The sequence below is a fragment of the Pan troglodytes genome, chromosome 1 (genome assembly GCF_028858775.2).
Source record: "Pan troglodytes isolate AG18354 chromosome 1, NHGRI_mPanTro3-v2.0_pri, whole genome shotgun sequence".
NCBI lineage: Eukaryota > Metazoa > Chordata > Mammalia > Primates > Hominidae > Pan > Pan troglodytes.
In genome coordinates this window covers 195,438,887-195,457,729 of record NC_072398.2, presented here as the reverse complement: position 1 = coordinate 195,457,729, position 18,843 = coordinate 195,438,887, and the positions used below count along the sequence as shown (strand labels likewise).

Here is an 18,843-nt window from a genome sequence, read left to right as displayed (position 1 = left end):
ACTCTCTCGTGGCTAGGATTACAGGAGGTGGTGAGAACGTGGACTGTTGGGGATTGCTCACTTATTCTGTCTCCACGTTGGGAAGCCCCTCTGGCTCCCAGCCAATCTTGCCTGGGTTATCCACCTCGCTTCCCTCTCCCTCAGTGCCTCATGTGTTTTCTGTCACTTCTCTACTGAATTCTATACCTCTAGTCGGTCATCTTGAAAGACTCGGGCCCTTATATCTTCGACAATGACTACAAGTAAAAAATGTGAGGCCTAGGAAAAAGCTAGCTTCTATAAAAGAAATGTGAGGCCCAGGGGAGGTTAGCGGGCTATAGTGTTGCTAATAAAACTAATCTCAATGGTTTCCAATAAGAGGAAGAGGTAGGCCTGGCGCGGTTGCTCAGACCTATAATCCCAGCACTTTGGGAGGCCAAGGCAGGCGGATCACTTGAGGTCAGGAGTTCGAGACCAGCCTGGCCAACATGGTGAAACCCCAACTCTAAAAAAATACAAAAATTAGCCGGGCGTGGTGGTAGGCACCAAGTAGCTGAGGCAGGAGAATCACTGAACACAGGAGGCAGAGGTTGCAGTCATCAAGATTGTGCCACTACACTCCAGCCTGGGCGACAGAGTGAGACTCCGTCTCAAAAAAAAAAAAAAAGAGGAAGAGGTACTCCGATCTCTCAGTTCACATGTTTAATTCGTGGGATTTTGACTGAGTTTTTAAAAATTAAATGTTATTTAATGTTGTTACATCATGTGTTCAATAATAAAAATACAAAAAGAAAAAAACAGTTCTTTTTCATCCATTCCCTGAATCATAGTTCTTTGTCTTAGGTGGTTAAAAGACAGTTAACATCTTAAATGATTCTAGTTTCAGCTCTAGGTCCATCATTTACCAGATAGTTAACCTTTGAAGAATAATTTAACCTAAGATTAAATTTTCAGTGTTGATACTCTTGGGACAAAGAGTTCATAAAAGGAGGAAGCAGAAAGGCATTGGTAGAGTCAATATTGGATTCTAGAAGTAACTGGGATAAAAGGTAAGATGAAAATATACTCCAATTTTAGATCAGTTCCTCTCCCTGCCCACGCTGCCATACCCTGGCTCTGCTCCCAGGGCCCAGGCAAAAGCAATATTAAATCTTTACAAAAAATGGCTTACAGTTGGTAGAACCTTAGACTGAAAATCTTTTGGGAAAGTCTGGAATGCACTGTTGGTAGGAGCATGTAGAAAGCTTACCCAGGGTGAGAACAGTGGAGCAAAGCCAATCCCCCTCTTTCTAAAATCATAGCAAAGCAGAGAAAGCAGTGCTCCCATATGTATTACCTGGAGGATCCCCAAAACAGGAGGCTCTGGAACTAGCAATGCTTACTTACATCACCACCTCTCAAAAGACAGAATTCTAATATATCTGGCACAAAATCTAGACCAGGTTTCATAATTCCAAGTAGCAGAGTGGAAAAGTCTACAGGATATATGAATTATTGCCAGAAGAAATTCATTAAATACTTTTAGAAAGCTGTGAACAACTCTGGAAATATTTAAAGACAGTGCTGTTGGCTCTGGCATTCTTAAATCTCAGGTAATAAGCTTGGCTTCTCAAGCAAACTTGAAAACTGCCCTGGTTAGCAACCAAGTAGGGAGCAGAGACAGAACGTCCCCTGTTTCAGGAGTCATACTGTTAGTGTCCAGAAATGTACATTCTAACTAAATTCATCAGACTGTATCCCAAAGGAAAGGCTGTGATGGTGGAAATAAGAGTAGAGAGAATGAGCTACCAGTATTATTTCAAAAAAGAAAAAAAAAGCAGTTGATAAATTCTTCTCTTCGGTGGGGTTTTCGCTGCAGAAACAAATACATGGTTAGAGTATTCTGTAGAAAAAATTTGCAATTAATATTTACCGTCATTGAAGCTAAAATTCTTTTCTTGAAATCTCACAATTTTCTAATATGGTCAAGACTTCATTCAAAGCTTTCCCTTGATAATTATACCTATAAATGAACTATTATCAAGGAGAAAGGCACAGCCTTAAATTTGTCTCTTTATTCAGTAACTGAACTATGGCTCTACACCATCCGTCTTCCTACAGCTATCATCAAAAGTATGCATTCTCTCAGAAGCAATGGGTCTCAGCCAAGATGGCTGCCACATGAAAATGAGATAAGCAGGCACATTATCAATCCCAAAAACAACTCACAGGAACCATTCAAAAACAAACCTCCTCAGGGGGCACCCTCCACCTCCCTTTTGACTGTCAGCATGTCTGTCACCTGCACACCCACTAATAAACAAATACAAAAAAAATGGTTCCACTTTACTCTCCACATCAGTTCTACCCTGCAGGGGTTAGCACATTCAGAAACAAGGCAGAGAAGGTAACTAAATCCTTTGAAGGACACAATCAGGTATTACGAAGTTTGAAAAAAGCCAAGGTAATAACCATTGCCCTCTCTCCTCCTTTTCAAAAGGGGTAACATTTTTTTCCTCAATTACACACAGGTTGGATTGAAAGGTGGCAGCTGCCTCACAAAGCAGTCCTTTGAAAATAATTACTACTCACTGCCTTTGCTATGTGCCTAGCTTTGCTAAGAGTACAGTTTTTTAAATGTATGGTGTAGATGATTTGCTGAAACTACACTAACTGCTACACAAGAATTAATAGGCTTTGTGTACATATTCTGACTTCTTTCCCTTCACTGTGGTATTTCCATTTTTCCTAAAGATCATTCTGAACAAAAACAAACTCCTCACGGAACTACTTGCCCAACAGACACATATCAGCTACTATTCACACTAACTCTTGATTATCTGCTAGATGGAAAACAAGCTTCCAAGGACTCAATCACAAAACCTGAATCTTGCAGTACTTTGCTGGTTAAGAATGCTTAAAACAGCAAGTCCTTTCCTATAACACTGTCACTAAAAAGCCTCAAAGATACTGGATTGTGACAAACTGTTGAAAAGAATAACAATCGGTGGCCGGGCGCGGTGGCTCATGCCTGTAATCCCAGCACTTTGGGAGGCCGAGGCAGGTGGATCACGAGGTCAGGAAATCGAGAACTTCCTCGCTAACACAGTGAAACCCCATCTCTACTAAAAATACAAAAAATTAGCTGGGCGTGGTGGCAGGCACCTGTAATCCCAGCTACTCAGGAGGCTGAGGCAGGAGAATGGTGTGAACCTAGGAGGCGGAGCTTGCAGTGAGACGAGATCGGGCCACTACACTCCAGCCTGGGTGACAGAGCGAGACTCCGTCTCAAAAAAAAAAAAAAAAAAAGAAAGAAAAACAATCACAAGGTCAGGAGTTCGAAGTTCAAGACCAGCCTGACCAACATGGCAGTCAAAAAATCAGCCAGCTGTGGTGGCGCATGCCTGTAATCCCAGCTACTTAGGAGGCTGAGTCAGGAGAATCGCTTGAACCCAGGAGATGGAGGTTGCAGTGAGCCAAGATCACACCACTGCACTCTAGCCTGGAAGACACAGCAAGACTCCGTCTCAAAAAAACAAAAAAAACAAAAAAAACAATAACAGTACCCAGTACCAGAACATCTCCCTAGAAGAGGGCAATATTTATAGGCAGAAGAGTAGGGGAAAGTCCTTTTACTCTACCTACTTGAAACAGAATACTTATACTTCACAGGCTAAAGAAAATATGAAAACCACCCTCATTTAGTCTAGGTGAGAAAATAAATTCATTCCCCAAGGTAATGTTCATACATGTCCCTCATAACATTGAGTTGAAATTTGTTTTCAAACAAAATCCCCTATCAAGATCAACAGCCCTATTCCACAATTGCTCTCATCTATCTTTTGGCCCCCACCCCAAAAATCTGTGGTTAAAGCTTTAGTTCCTAAGGCTGAGATTCCTGCATTTGAATCTCAACCCAGTCACTCCCTAACTGTGTCATCTTGGGTCAAATTCCTTAGTTTTTTCATGTGTAAAACAGGAATAATTTTAACAGTACCTACCCCACAGAGTTATTAAAGATATAAAGGAGAAAATATATGCAAAGTACTTAACATGAGCCTGGCATATAGTATTAAAAAGCTCAGTATATATTAGTTGCCATTATTTATGTTGTTGTTGTTATACTTCATTTTAGCTCGGCCACCACTTTTTCCAGGAAGGCTTCTCCCATGAAACCTTCACCCCAAGATGCCTCTCTTCTGTGCATCCTACATATACCTCTATCATAGCATTTCTCTCACCACATCATATTTGTTTGTCTACCTCACACACTCTGCCCTCTTTAAGTGCTGGGGTTGTATATTGTATGTGTAGGCCCAGAAAGATGCTTAGCACATAGTAGACATTCAAGGAGCTTTCTTGTTAATTTTAAAAGTTCACCCAATATTTAAATAAATTTGTGGGATTTTTTCTATACTAACAAAATCAAGCAAAAGATGTCAGCTCCAATATGGAATATCTTGAGTTATAGTCATTTGAATCAGATCCTTAATGTTAGTTAATTTCCTTGGCTGAAAGAAGGAAGAGGCAAGAGAGAAAAGTAAAGTTCCTGGTTCACTAACAAATTAGAATGAGCTTTTCCAATTAAATTGGGGAGTGCACTGAATAGGAAATATGAGAGATGTGCAAAGAAAGAAACTGAAGAAAAGCAGAGTGGATAAAAAAGAGATAACTGAATAATATAACCAGCTGGGAAACAGCCTTTCCTGTCTAAACTCTAAACTAGAAAATCCTTTCAAATCCCAAAGAAATCTTTCCTCATGAAAGGACCAACCAAATTTCAGCTCCCTGAGCTACCTATTTCAGACCATTCGACTTCACTCAAAGGTGACATAAGCCTTCACCATGAAAATTTCTGAACAAAGCAACAGTGGAGAATAGCTTCCCAGTTCACCTAGGCAAAGAGCCATGCATCACTGATGACATCTAGATCCATTCACCTTCCCTTGTCCTGAGTAATGATGAAAAAGGAAAAACAGAAAAAGATACCTCAAAGTTCTGGTCACCTAGGTGAAAACAGGGAAACCACTCTATCACAATTCTAATGCCTTTAACTTCTACCTAAAACAACTTAATAAATCAAAAGTTTGCATTAATTGGATACAGGTGCTATTCCATTTCAAAAGACCCATCTGCCAAGGTTTAGCCCAAAGGCATTTTTCACAGCCAAGTATTAATCAAATCACTGGTGTAGCTGAAAATAGCTCTCCTACCATAAAGTCACCTGTTCAGAAACAATCCAGTCATCAAGGGCTTTATAATATTTAAAGGCAGATTGAAGGCAAATGATTAAGCTATGCACTTAAAAAAAAAAACAAAACTGTAACTAGGGGGTTACACTGCTGCATATGATGTACTCAGAATCTCCTGCTTCGCTTTTTCTCCCACCACCTTATGACTAAAAGACTCTGGAGAATGCTGTCAGCAAGGAGAGCACGCCTCCAAGCCACAGCTTGAAGGAGCCCACACCTCTCTATGTAATACTGTCTTTGTACTTCAAAAAGCACAGGTATTAAATTATAACAGATAAACTTTTGCCTATACATAAAAGTGGTTCTAAAAAGAAAGAATTGTTTTTCTAAAAAGAAAAGCACCTAGATATGATGTCGTGAATCTAGCAATTCCCTGTGTAGCCCACTTGTAGATGGTATTGTTAAGAATCTGCAGTTGATTGCCATTTCTCATTGCAGTTATTACCGGCTGATAAATTATTTGCATTCAGCACAATCATACCAACCTCCCTTGGAAACCCACACAAAGAACCCTGAATCAGAGCACTATTTTGTTTTTTGGGAAGGTTTTTCCTTTCCTTTCCTTTTTTTTTTTTTTTTCTGGCTTGTTTTGTTGTTTTTAAAGAGAAGGTCATTTAGAGGGCCGCAGCAGAAATATGTAAATTAAACAGAATTGTAGGCTTGGGAGGAAGTAAGGAAATAATATAGCTAGCCATGAAGTGTTATTTCAGCAGATATGGCCAATAGAGGAAAAGTTTATATCAATTTACCCATTGAAACTCTCTCTTTTTGGAGCATTATGTAAGCGCCATTAAAAAAAAAAAAAAAAAAACTGCAGTGGGCTGAACTGGGACATGTGAGGACTCAATACAACCAAGCTTCAGATACTTAAATATCTCGAACCACTTTTTGCTTATAGCAAATAAAATGCAGAGCTACAGATGCTTTCTCATCTGTGTGTAAATGAAAGCAAAACTGTGTGAGTAGTTAGTATTCTTAGAATTTTTGAGAGCCAGTTTATTTAAATTAAATCAAAGCCAATCTGTATCTGTACAGAAATAATTTCTTAGGGCTCTTATTCTCTAGACTTACAGAGCTATACAAACTCTTCCCTCTATCCCTCCCTCTAAGATAAAAAAAAGTGAAAAGAGCTCTGTGGGTTAAAAGCTACTTCAAATGAATCTGGGAGGAGGAGGTTCAAAGGGATTAGAACATCCCATGTCTTACCAGCCTGCTATAAAACAGGGTTCAGCTATTCTCTGCCCCATTCTTTGTGTTCCCATAGCACATCTTGGAATTGATCATGCTTCTTTATGTTTCTACATCTCTCTCTGCCTCCATAGTGTGACCTCTCTAACGGCAGGAACTTGGTTTTATTTAGCCTGATATATTATTTGTTGACCTAAAATGCGTGTATCTATAGTATATATATAAAATACCTAGATATTAATTATCATTAATAATGTGAATTAAGCATCCTAGAGAAGGTACAAAAATGCAGTTAGGCCAGGCACAGTGGCTCACGCCTATAATTCCAGCACTTTGGGAGGCCGAGGCTGGCGGATTGCCTGAGGTTAGGAATTCAAAACCACCCTGGCCAATACAGTGAAACCCCATCTCTACTATAAATACAAAAATCAGCCAGGCATGGTGGCACGTACCTATAGTCCCAGCTACTCGGGAGGCTGAGGCAGGAGAATTGCTTGCAGCTGGGAGGTGGAGACTGCAGTGAGCTGAGATCATGCCACTGCACTCCAGCCTGGGCAACAGAGTGAAACTCTGTCTCAAAAAAAAAAAAAAAAAAAAAAAATGCAGTTAGCTTATTTTAAGGCACTGACTGAATGTGAGATAACACATATAAAGAGCCAGAGACCACAAATATTAGGAGAATGTAATCTAAGTCAACACCATAATGTGGCACTGACATTCGCGTAATTTCATATTGTTTGGTTTATTTATGGCAATCATGTGGCTTTTAATAGACTTCATTTTTCTGACATGTTTTTACATGTGTTTTTTTCTTATACCTCCATTTTCAACTTAATTGTAAGTCACATTCTACTGACAGAAATGAAAATATGGGCAAATTGGTCAACATTCCTGACTGCCAAATTATCTAGTATAGACTATCTCTAACTGCACGGAAACTGGCGTTTCCTTATCCTCATCTGTATAATGGCAACATTTCTCTGCTGCTTCAAAAAATGGTATTAATTCTAGGCAGGGAAATAAGAACACCCAAATGTTCTTCACTGTCTCTCTCTTTCTTTGACACACACACACTACCCACAGGGACACAGCAAAGCCCTGGAAACATATCGTACACATACGGCCTTCACTCTCCACCACTTCCTCTCCACTGACAGAGGCAGCCATGCTGCCAAGGTAGCAACCCCCACATGAAATACAAAAGAGTGGAGGCGAAACAGCTCAATCAAAACAGCTTGGGAACGGAAAGGAGGCTATGCTTGTCAGAGAAAGTCTCCAGGGATAGGCCAGAAAACTTTTGTTTCTGCCTTGAACATCCTGAGCAAATAACCCTGTTCCAGGTCTGCAGACCTCAGCTCAGAGGCCAACTCCTCCCTTTAACTTTTCACAGAAGGTGTAATAGGAAAACTCGCTGTTATTTGAAAAGTCCATTGTGAGAAATGTCAGAGTGCAGCTTATAAGCATACCCTGGGGAGCACAGCTGAGAGCAATTTTGAAAACCAAGCAGTTAGAAACTGATGAAGTAGAATGCACAGGTAGAAGACAGCTTGGCACTGCTTCAGCATATGGGGCTGCTTGCTTCAGGCCAGATGCCACAGACTGACCCAGCAGGATGCAGATTACTCAACTTTCTGAGATGGAAGCTGGCTCTTCAGCTTTTCTCTACAAGGCTGCTTCATTTATTCTGATTAAGATTCATTCACTGTAGCCACCCCACTTCCATAAGCCTCCAGCTGACTCTGGTTGCCCTCAGTTAAGGACAATAAACATTGAGCTGTATCAAAAACAAACAAACAAAAAACAGAGGAGCCATTTCTTAACAGGCAGGATGGCAGTCCTCTTGAAATTGTGAACTTGAATCTGAAATTAAGGCTACAGAAGTGAAACTGAATCAATGTTACCCCCCACTCCATCTCCCAGGTCTGGTAATATTAGTCATTCCCCTTATTACCTAAAAGTGAAAGAATTCATAAGCATACATTTATTTCAAACTCAAATGTGCTGCTGGATTAGAATCAAAACATAATGTTAAGCCAGTTGGAAGAAAGAGAGCATTCCTAAAAATCCTGTCATCTGCTGAGAGAGTTTAAAAAGGGGAACTGAAGTGAGATGCACTGGGCACCCATCTTTAGGGCAGAGTCTGCAGTGGGTAGAGTTCCAGATAGGCCTTGGCTGGCATTCCTCCCTGCTTCTGTTTCCCTTTGGACAGCGTCTGTGATGGCTAACTCACCATTCAGGGACATTCATAATTCTTTCTCTTCTTAGGGCATTTTATAGTTTCCTTTTGTGATTGGCCAGGGAAGTTCAAGATTTATATAATTGGTGCTTGCTTCATGCTAAGCATTGGAATGGTTCACCTAAGATCCTGAGTAACAAACCTGATGCCAAAAGGGCAGAAGCACCCTAATGCAGAAGACTTTCAAGTGCTGATGGGCTGGGTGTATCTAACACCCATGAAATCACCACAGGAACACACTTCCAACTTGGGGGCAAAGGCTGCAGCTATAGCACTCTTTCCACATTTCCAAATAACCACTCTAACTGCTTATTCAGGAAATGTGGATTATTAAAGGTGAGAGAGACAGAGCACTGGATAGAAAGGAAAACTGGAGATATACCATCTTGTGGACAGGAACTTCACTTACATAATTCTTGGCAGAAGGTTATTCTATTAAGACCAGCTTGAGACATCAAATTGTCTAGTCTCCTACATTCCCAGGATTCTGCAAAGAAGACTAGGTCTCTATTGTCATGGCATTACCTTGGGACCCTAGGGAAGCCTCAAACTCCTTGAAGGGAATCTTGATGTCAGCAATGCCATCCCTCTCAAAGGGAATTTCTGTTCCCTAAGAATGGCAAAGGTATTAACAGACTGCAAGCTTCATGAGGGCAGAAACCGTATCTGTCTTGCTCACCAATGTATTTATTTTCCCTTTTTTTTTTTCTTGAGACAGTCTCACTCTGTGGCCCGGGCTGGAGTGCAACAGCGTGATCACGGCTCACTGAAGCCTCGACTTCCTGGGCTCGAGCGATCCTCTTACCTCAGTCTCTCAAGTAGCTGGGACCACAGATGCACACTATCAAGCACAGCTAACTTTTTATTATTTTTTTGTTACAGGGTCTCACTATGTTGTCCAGACTGGTCTCAAACTTCTGGCCTCAAACGATCCACCTGCCTCGGCCTCCCAAACTGCTGGGATTACAAGCATGAGCCACTGCGCCTGGTCTTACCACTGCATTTCTAATGCCTAGGATAGCAGGCACCTGATAAATATGTTTTGAAGGAAGGAAGCACAGGACAAACTCTGCACGCTACTTCTTTTTTTTTTTTCCTTTTTTTTTTTTTTTTTTTGAGATGGAATCTAACTCTGTCACGCAGGCTGGAGTGCAATGGTGCAATCTCGGCTCACCGCAACCTCTCCCTCCTGGGTTCAAGTGATTCTTCTGCCTCAGCCTCCTGAGTAGCTGGGATTACAGACATGCACCACCACACCTGGCTAATTTTTGTATTTTTAGTAGAGACGGGGTTTCACCATGTTGGCCAGGCTGGTCTTGAATTCCTGACCTCAGGTGATCCACCCACCGCAGCCTCCCAAAGTGCTGGGATTATAGGCGTGAGCCACCGCGCCCAGCCTACAAACTACTTCTACCCCAAAACCCAAAAGTGTTGTTGAATCAGCCCCAGTCAAAACACTGTCCTGACCAAAGACAGAGCCAACCTGGCCTACCTCAAGGCCTTGCCAAGCATGGGCACATATCAGTTTTGGGGGAAGTGAACTAGGGCAGAGAGCAAGGTGGAGTCGTGGCAGCAGAACAGAGTCCTCTTCCAGAGGAAATGTTTCCTTAGCTGGGGGAAGAAACAAGTGGCCCATCATGCTCCTCAGTGGCATATTACAATCACGGAAAATGCACAATAGAATTCATTCTGTCATGGGCTTCAATTAGTCTCAGACCTGTAAAGCTATATGAATGGAGGCCTACTTTCCCCAATAATACAGAAAGGCCAGCTGCCTACCTCATACTTAATAATGTGCAGACAAAGCTCCCACTGGACAGAGGTTTAAGAAGCTAGCAGAGAACTCAACCCTCCTGCCTGCTGGGTCATCTGGCGGTTAGACAAGAATTTAACCATATTAAACTTTTACGTTATTGCTAACAATTGCTGAGTTTTATTTATGTACCTGGGAGTAGGCTAAGCCCTTTGCATGAATATTTTATTTAATACTCACAATCCTGTTAAGAGGTACTGTCACTTCCATTTTATAGATGAAGAACCTGATGGAAAGTATGTTTCAGTAACAGCACCCAGTACATTATAAAACCATGACTGAGACTTGTCTGACACCCAAGTCCATGCTCCACGCCCTTGGCCACTCTGTCTCCTATCTCTTGCTCAGTTGATGAAAAGGCAGGTAGTCAAGACCAATTCTTACAACCTCTCTCTGGAACTTATCCAGTACTATCTGGAGTCAAAAGTGGCTACAGGACCTTAACCACATGGGCTTTTCTTAGGAAAGCTGTTGGAAGAAGGATCAGAAAGAAAGTTCAAAAGGTAGGTCCTCAAATCAAGAGCTATCCATTCTGACCCAAACCCTTCACTACTGTTCATCTGAAAATAGGTGTGCACAGGGAAGAGCTGAGGCTTAAAAAAATTAAAAAGTGTCCAAACACTAACCACACACATAGTTCTTGACTATGTTCCTGCCAGTTTCACACAATGCCTTGAATTGGAAGCTGTTCCAATTACTGAGATTTTAATAAAATCTCCAAAATAAGCCAAAAGGCTATGCTTCGGCCCTGCAATTGTTGTTTGTTTTTATAAACTCCTCTGCTGTTTTATTATTTCCTCCCTTAAGGAATTCCTGAGGAGAATAAATTTAAGATAGTTTTTAAATTGAGTTGGATTTACTGCCCAATTATGCTAATTTTCTCATCCCTCTTCATTTTGTCACACAAATGGGGAAGTAAGTTTATATTTGCACAGGTCTTCTAAAGGGCAAAAAGAACCCACCAAAATTATGGTTTTCCAAGATAGTAGGATTTAAGATGATTATCTTTCATTAAAGTGTTTAAGCAAGACACAGTGATTTAATTTCACTGAGAGAGAGACCAACTTTAGCAAATTCTGATTGGCCTTACTTATGTCAATTAAATCGTGATATAACAAGATACCATAGACTTGCTCAATGCTAGCTGAATTTTAGAATCAAAAACCTTGCATGGTTTGTGTTAACAGCCAGAAAACTCTACCTTCCCCCAAGTGACATGTACTCAAGTCATTATCCTACAGTCTGAGGAGACTGATTTAGGATTAATAATTTATTACCTTCCTGTACTGCAATGTAGTTAAGAATATAGGACAATTTGGCAGGAGAAAGTTCCTGTTGAAGACTCATTGCTGTAAGATATATTCCATTAGTCATCTGCCTCAATTTGGGTGCCCAACAGATACATGAAGAGTAGAGATATAATGCCACCTAAAAAGTCTCCTGAAAATGCTTTTCCCCTGAAGATCAAGACCAATGCATATTCAAAATATACCATTCTCTTAAAGGAAAAAGACACCACTGGCTCTGACTGGTACAACAGAGGCTACAGCCCTCAAAGTAAGGGCAAACGAGTCAAGTGAGGGCAAGGCCTACAGGTACCCTTTTCCTGCCAGGGACACTTACTTGGGTTCAGGAATACAGGCAGGTATGAGAACAACAACAACAAAAAAAGGCAACTAGTGGTAAAGAGACCTCTTGCTAAGGCAGGAGGTGATTTTGTCCCATCTGCAGTCTCTGTAGAGGTTGAGGGTGATAATTAATCTCTCCCACCCAGAGTTTGGGAATAATTAAAATACAAAGCATGTCAGTTAGGTGCAGATGAAGATCAAAATATTATCTTTATAGTAAGTGATAAGGATGACTGGAGAACATGGCTGAGATGTGTAATCACAAATGGCCTTTCTTATACTTTCCTATACTGAATTCAACTTACCTAACTGGACAAAATGCAGGCTGACCTGGCATGGGCAGACCGGCTACAGCATGGAAGTGGGACAAGACATAAAAATTCTGAAGACTGGGCCGGGCGTGGTGGCTCGTGCTTGTAATCCTAGCACTTTGTGGGGCCAAGGCGGGCAGATTGCCTGAGCTCAGGAGTTCGAGACCAGCCTGGGCAACACAGTGAAACCCCATCTCTACTAAAAATACAAAAAATTAGGCGAGCATGGCAGCATGCACCTGTAGTCCCAGCTACTCGGGAGGCTGAGGCAGGAGAATCGCTTGAACCCGGGAGGTGGAAGTTACAGTGAGCCAAGATTGTGCCACTGCACTCCAGCCTAGGTGACAGACTGAGACTCAATCTCAAAAAAAAAAAAAAAAAAAAAAAAAAAAATCCTCAAGACTGGCCACTCCATACAATAGGATTCTTTTCTAATCTCATCAATCAGAAAAATCACTCTGCCACTCATGGAGTGAGTCGGAGGAAAGGCAGAGGATATAGCAAAAATTACTCCCCAAAACTTGTTCCCTCTTGGGGAGTGAAGTGCCCACTTAACAGGCTGAGGCTGAAAAACAGAGCAGGAAAGAATGTTCCCTAACATGTATATTCCAAGGTACATTATCTTTAATCCAACAAACCTTTATTGCTACCTACTACAGCAGGTATAGTGCTAGATGCTAGAGATGTAACTATGAGTAAAATCGTTTCATGGAGTAGACAGACACATAAACAACTAATTAAAGTAGACTTCTGCTCGAAGCCATAATGGAGTAGCTGATATCAGACTCACCGTCCTGCCGTAAACAACTACAAAACTGGACAGAAGATACAATCCAACTGTTTTTAGTCAGGAGATAACAGGCAGGGCAAGGTTGCAATCCTGAGAAGGGAAACCTGAAGTGAGCCCCATAACTGCCCAGCTGTATGTTAAGGGACAATTTCCCAACCATGACATAGGAAGCCGGAACCCAAACAGAACACATGGGTCTCACTGAGCCCAGGAAGCGGAGATGTGAGTTTGGCTAGAAGGTGAGGGGTAAGAATTTGAGAGGAAGGAGCTGTGAAGAAAGGGGGCCCCAGAAGTCCAGTGGGAGGGTCCCCTGCCAGTCCGTGGCTAGACTACAAAGGCATGCGGCAAGACCACATGATGTTTATTAACTAGATGGTAGATGCTACAGGGCTGAGAGGGAGACTCACTAGAGGTCAAGCAGTGCCCTCTAGGGGGGCAAGAGGAGCATGCTGGAACTCTGGCCCTGCCAGAGTGAAGAGTGAAGCAATCACATTAATGCCATACACCAGCAGAGACACCAGAAAGGCCTCACCTTAGGAGTAAGGACCACACTCTAGAGCAAAACCTACTCTGAACCTCTCCTCACAAAGCCTAAGGCCACACAGAGTATAACATGGTATAATCATAGAGAGATGCATAGATATTATGAGAACATTAGAGAAGTCCACACCAGGGGTCTCAGGGAAAGCATGAGAAAGGAGCTTATGTTTATCTGAATTGGAATACATCAGGCAGAATGGTAATGCCATATGCAGAGAAATGGAGCCCTCTACACAGAAATGTGAGATGAACTGTGACATGCATGTGAAGGACAGAAAAGAATAGAGAATGACTCAGGCAGCCAGGTGCGGTGGCTCACACCTGTAACCCCAGCACTTTGGGAGGGTGAGGCAGGTGTTTGAGACCAGCCTGGCCAACATGGTGAAACCCTGTCTATAGTAAAAATACAAAAATTAGCCGGGCGTGGTGGCAGGTGCCTGTAATCCCAGCTACTCAGGAGGCTGAGGCAGGAGAATCGCTTGAACCTGAGAGGCAGAGGTTGCAGTGAGCCAAGATTGTGCCACTGCACTCCAGCCTGGGTGACAGAGCAAGACTGTGCCTTGAAAAAAAAGAAAAATGACTCAGGGATTTCTACCTCAGAATATGGCTAGAGGTGGTCTTTTCATGGTTATAGGGAATAAAGGAAAAGAAAGGGGGTAAAAGATCACAGGTTCAGTTTTGCTATACTAAGTTAGAGGTAGCCGTGAGACATCTTGGCTGGAGATGTGCAGCGTACAGATGGCTAAGTGGTCTGGAGCTCAGGAATAGCTATAAATTTGGAAGTAGTGAGCACATAGGTGACAAGTGAGGAAATGAATGAGACTGCCCAGGGAGACCACAAGTGGGACAAAAAAGGGTGAAACAGAACCCTGACAAACAAAAGATGTAAGGGAGAGAAGGGAGTGGGGGAAAAATAATTAGAAAGTGCTGTGCATTGGCTAAGAGGAGGACAAAACAAAGCATGGTGTAACTTAAGGCAAGTGAGGAAACGGTCTCAAGAAGGTAATCAAAGGTGTCAAATGCAGCAGAGATGTTAAGGAAGGTAAGAAATAAAAGCGTCCAACTAGGAAGATCAGTAGTTACCCTGGCAAAAGCCAAGGTTTGGGCAGAAGCCAGACCTTACTGAACTCAGAAGAGGACGAAGGTGGGAGAATGGAAATAGCAAATGTGGTCTACTCTTTCAGAAAGCTTCACTGACTGCAAAGATCAAGTCAGGGAACTGGACAGCAATCTTTCATGAAGAACAGTGCCTGCCTCAATAAATATTTATTGACTGAGTAAGTAATTTTAAAAATGAACAAAAGAATGAAGAAATCTATACCCATCCAGTTGTTTCTCTAGTCCTTGTCTCCAACTGTGTCAGTTTGTCCATCTATAAACTGAATACGTATTAGGCCCAAGCCAAGTTCCATTTCCTCCATGAAGCTTTCCTTGATTTTTCTAACCTTCAACAACCTTCTCTACTATAATAGAAAAGATGAATAATAACAAGTGTTGGCAAGGATGTAGAGAAACTGGAACCCCCATACTTTACTGGTGGAAATGTAAAATGGTGCAGCTGCCGTAGAAAACAGTTTCTCAAAAAAGTTAAACCAAGAGTTACCATAACATCCAGCAATTCCACTCCTATATATAAATATATATATAAAAGTGAAATTTTATATATAAATTTATATACATATATAAATAATGGAATTGCTGGATCATATATATATTATTACATGTTTATATACAAGTAGTGGAATTGCTGGATCATATATATTATTACATATATTATATATATGATCCAGCAATTCCACTATTTATATATGTAATATATACATATATAATTACATATAATTATACATATATTATACGTGATTATATATAATCCAGCAATTCCATTTATATATAAATTTATTTCATATATAATTATATATAAATTGCATATATATTTTACTATAGTGCAATTGGATATATACATATAGTGGAGTGGAATTACATATATACGTTTTATATATATATATATACATGATCCAGCAATTGTACTATTTATATGTAAATACATGTATTTATATACAGATACCCAAGAAAATTAAAAACATATGTTCAAACAAAAATGTATACATAAATGTTAAGAGCAACATTGTTCATAATAGCCAAAAAGTAGAAACAACCCAATGTCCATCAACTGATGAATGGATAAACAAAAGTGGCATATCCATAAAGCACAATATTATTCAGCCATAAAAAGAAATGAAGTACTGATACCTGCTAGGATATGGATGAACCTTGGAAATATTATGCTAAATGAAATAAGCCAGACACAAAAGGCCACGTATTGTACGATTCCATTTATGAAATGTCCAGAATAGGCAAATCCATAGAGTCAGAAAGCAGATTTGTGGTTTCTAGTAGCTGGGGGAGGAGAGGATAGGGAGTGACTGCTAATGGGTACAGGGCTTCTTCTAGGGGTGAGAAAAAAGTTCTGGAATTAGATAGTGGTATATCTCAATTTTAAAAAACTTCTTGGCCAGGTGCAGTGGCTCACGCCTGTAATCCCAGCACTCTGGGAGGCCAAGGTGGGTAGAATGTTCAAGGCCAGGAGTTTGACACCAGCCTGGCAACATGGCAAAACCCCATCTCTACTAAAAATACAAAAATTAGCCAGGTGTGGTGGCGCACCCCTGTAGTCCCAGCTACTCAGGAGGCTGGGGTAGGAGAATTGCTTGAACCCTGGAGGCTGAGGTTGCAGTGAGCTGAGATCGTACCACTGCAGTCCAGCCTGGGCAACAGAGTGTGACTCTGTCTCGAAAAAAAAAAAAAACTTCCTCTAATCTCTCTACTACAGAACATCTAAATTCTACCCATCTCTTTAGGACTACCTCTACTTGTTTGTATTGAATGAAATTACTGAGAGATTCTTTGAAGACAGAGTCTCATCAACTTTCTCCTGGACTATTTCATTAACATGCTAATGGATACCCTAACCTCTAACCCTGACCTCCCTCCCTTTTCCATCCATCTCCATCTCCACAATTACCACTTTTCTATACTCCTGCAAAAATTATTCAGAAATTTACCAGTATTATAGTATATTTAATACAGTATTAATAGTTTTATATTTAATACTAGCATTAAAGTATTATAGTGTTTGCCTTAAGAGGTGCACAAGACAAATCCCTCGGGCATGAAAAGAGAATATTAGAACTCTTCATATTTGCTTCTGTCAATCCCTTTAACATTTTGTTTTTGGCATCTCTTACACATACATAAGACATTAGTATAAAATTACGTGTTATAATGTATAAATTTATATACAGGAGTACATTCTCAATTTTTCAATGGATTAAAGTGCATCATGAAAAAAATTTATAGACCATCTACCTAAAAAGTTTAAAATTGAAGCTTCTTAGCATAGCATACAAGATCCTTTGTGACCTAGCCACCACCTACCTCTTCTGGAGCTGCCATACCAGCTTTGCTCTTTATATTCCAGTAGTGCTAAACTGCTTGTGGAGTTTCTTCTATATACCAGGCTGTTTCACTTTTGTGCCTTTGCTCTTGCATTCCCATTGCATGGGAATACCCTTTGAATCCTTCAAATTCAACCTTCACAACTCTGTTCAGGCATCAGCTTCTCTAGAAGATGCTTCTCTAGAAAGAACTCCTTAGAGCACCCTCTTTGCCTCCAAGCTAAATGCTTCTCCTACGGTTCCAGTAGCACTCTGTGCGTTGCATCTTTTTTTTTTTTTTTTAAGAGACAGGGTCTCCCTCTGTCACCCACACTGGAGTACAGTGACATGATCATAGTTCACTGCAGTCTTGAACTCCCGGGCTCAGGTGATCCTCTCATCTCAGCCTTTTGAGTAGCTAGGACTACAGGTGCCCACCACCACCGGCTAATTTTTTTTTATTTTTGTAGAGATGAGGTTTCACTATGTTGTCCAGGCTGGTCTTGAACTCCTAGCCTCAGGTGATCCTCCTGCCTCAGCCTCTCAAAGTGCTAGGATAAGCCAATGCACCTGGCCTCTACCTTTTCACTTGCTACTGGTAGTTATTCCAGAGAAAGGATTGTATTGTACTAATCTTTATTATCCTGGTGCCTAGTCTAGAAGCAGACTCCTAGTAAGTTCTCAAAAAATGGTTCTGAATTGAATAATTTATCTCTGTACTCAAAATACGTATTAACTAACTGTATAATCTCCTTCCCAGAGGTAGGGAAATGTCAGTACAAGTTTTCATAGCCAACTGTTAGCTCTGGGCCTAAGGACATTGGCTTCAGTGATTCTCCCTGTTTCAGATTTCTAGGGCCAATTAGGTCCTTGCATCCCCCACAAACATGCACACATAACTCTTCAGATGTATACATTCTTTCTTTGTATGTGTTAATATATTTGTTAAGATTTTAGTCAATCTTGTTGGTCTCAAAAGCATTGGTCTCCTTAAAGTGCCTTTCCATATCTCTGCTCTGATTTTGTTGTTTTTAAAGCTTAATTCTCAAAGAACAATTCCCTTATTGGTAATTTATTAATTTATTCAGTCAACAAATATTTTATGCATCTACTATGTGCCTTGGCACCCGCTAAGAATATCCAGCATAACTAAAAGAGGCAACATGTCTGCTCTCAAGAAGCTGACAATCTATTGTAGGAATTTCCAAAACTCCTGGGATCACTTCCTATTTGTCTCCAGATGAGAATCCCCAGGTCCAAAACGCTATTTTTCAAGCCACTTAACAATAAAATTAAACAGAAAAATAGCCATTCCATGGCACACAAGGAAAACACAGACAGACCATCTTTTATCAAATTGTAATCAATGCTTTCTAACAGTAGGGCTTCAGTACTGAACCCAAAAGTGGAAATAAAAAAGCTCACCATGTCTAAGTCAACAGCTGCCTGGGGCTCTACCAAAGATGGAGCAAACTCCTAAGTGGGAAGCAGGAGTGGAGGATAATTGCAGAGCTGCCTTAATTTGGTTAGTTTTTCAGAAATAATCCATGAGCTAAATAACAGCAGGAATCAAGAATGTATTTTATCGGAAAAAAATGTAAACACTCAGGTAAACACTGAGTAAACTCATGAGTAGAGAAATACTGACTCAGGCTCCCACCAATAGGTTTTTGCTGTTATTATTTTGTTGTTG

General features: G+C 40.8%; 1 protein-coding gene across 16 annotated transcripts in view; it reads right to left on the bottom strand.

Moving 5' to 3' along the window:
• Positions 1-18,843, bottom strand: part of KIAA0319L (KIAA0319 like) — a 123,406-nt gene that overhangs the window by 97,360 nt on the left and 7,203 nt on the right. For 2 of the 16 annotated variants that reach the window (XM_063782915.1, XM_063782911.1), the window contains exon 3: positions 6,851-6,968. The exons of the other annotated variants lie outside the window; for them this stretch is intronic. In XM_063782915.1, coding sequence (XP_063638985.1) covers positions 6,851-6,932 — 82 coding nt within the window. In that variant the 5' untranslated portion in view covers positions 6,933-6,968. The remainder of the gene's footprint in view (positions 1-6,850; positions 6,969-18,843) is intronic. 16 annotated transcript variants of the gene reach the window in all.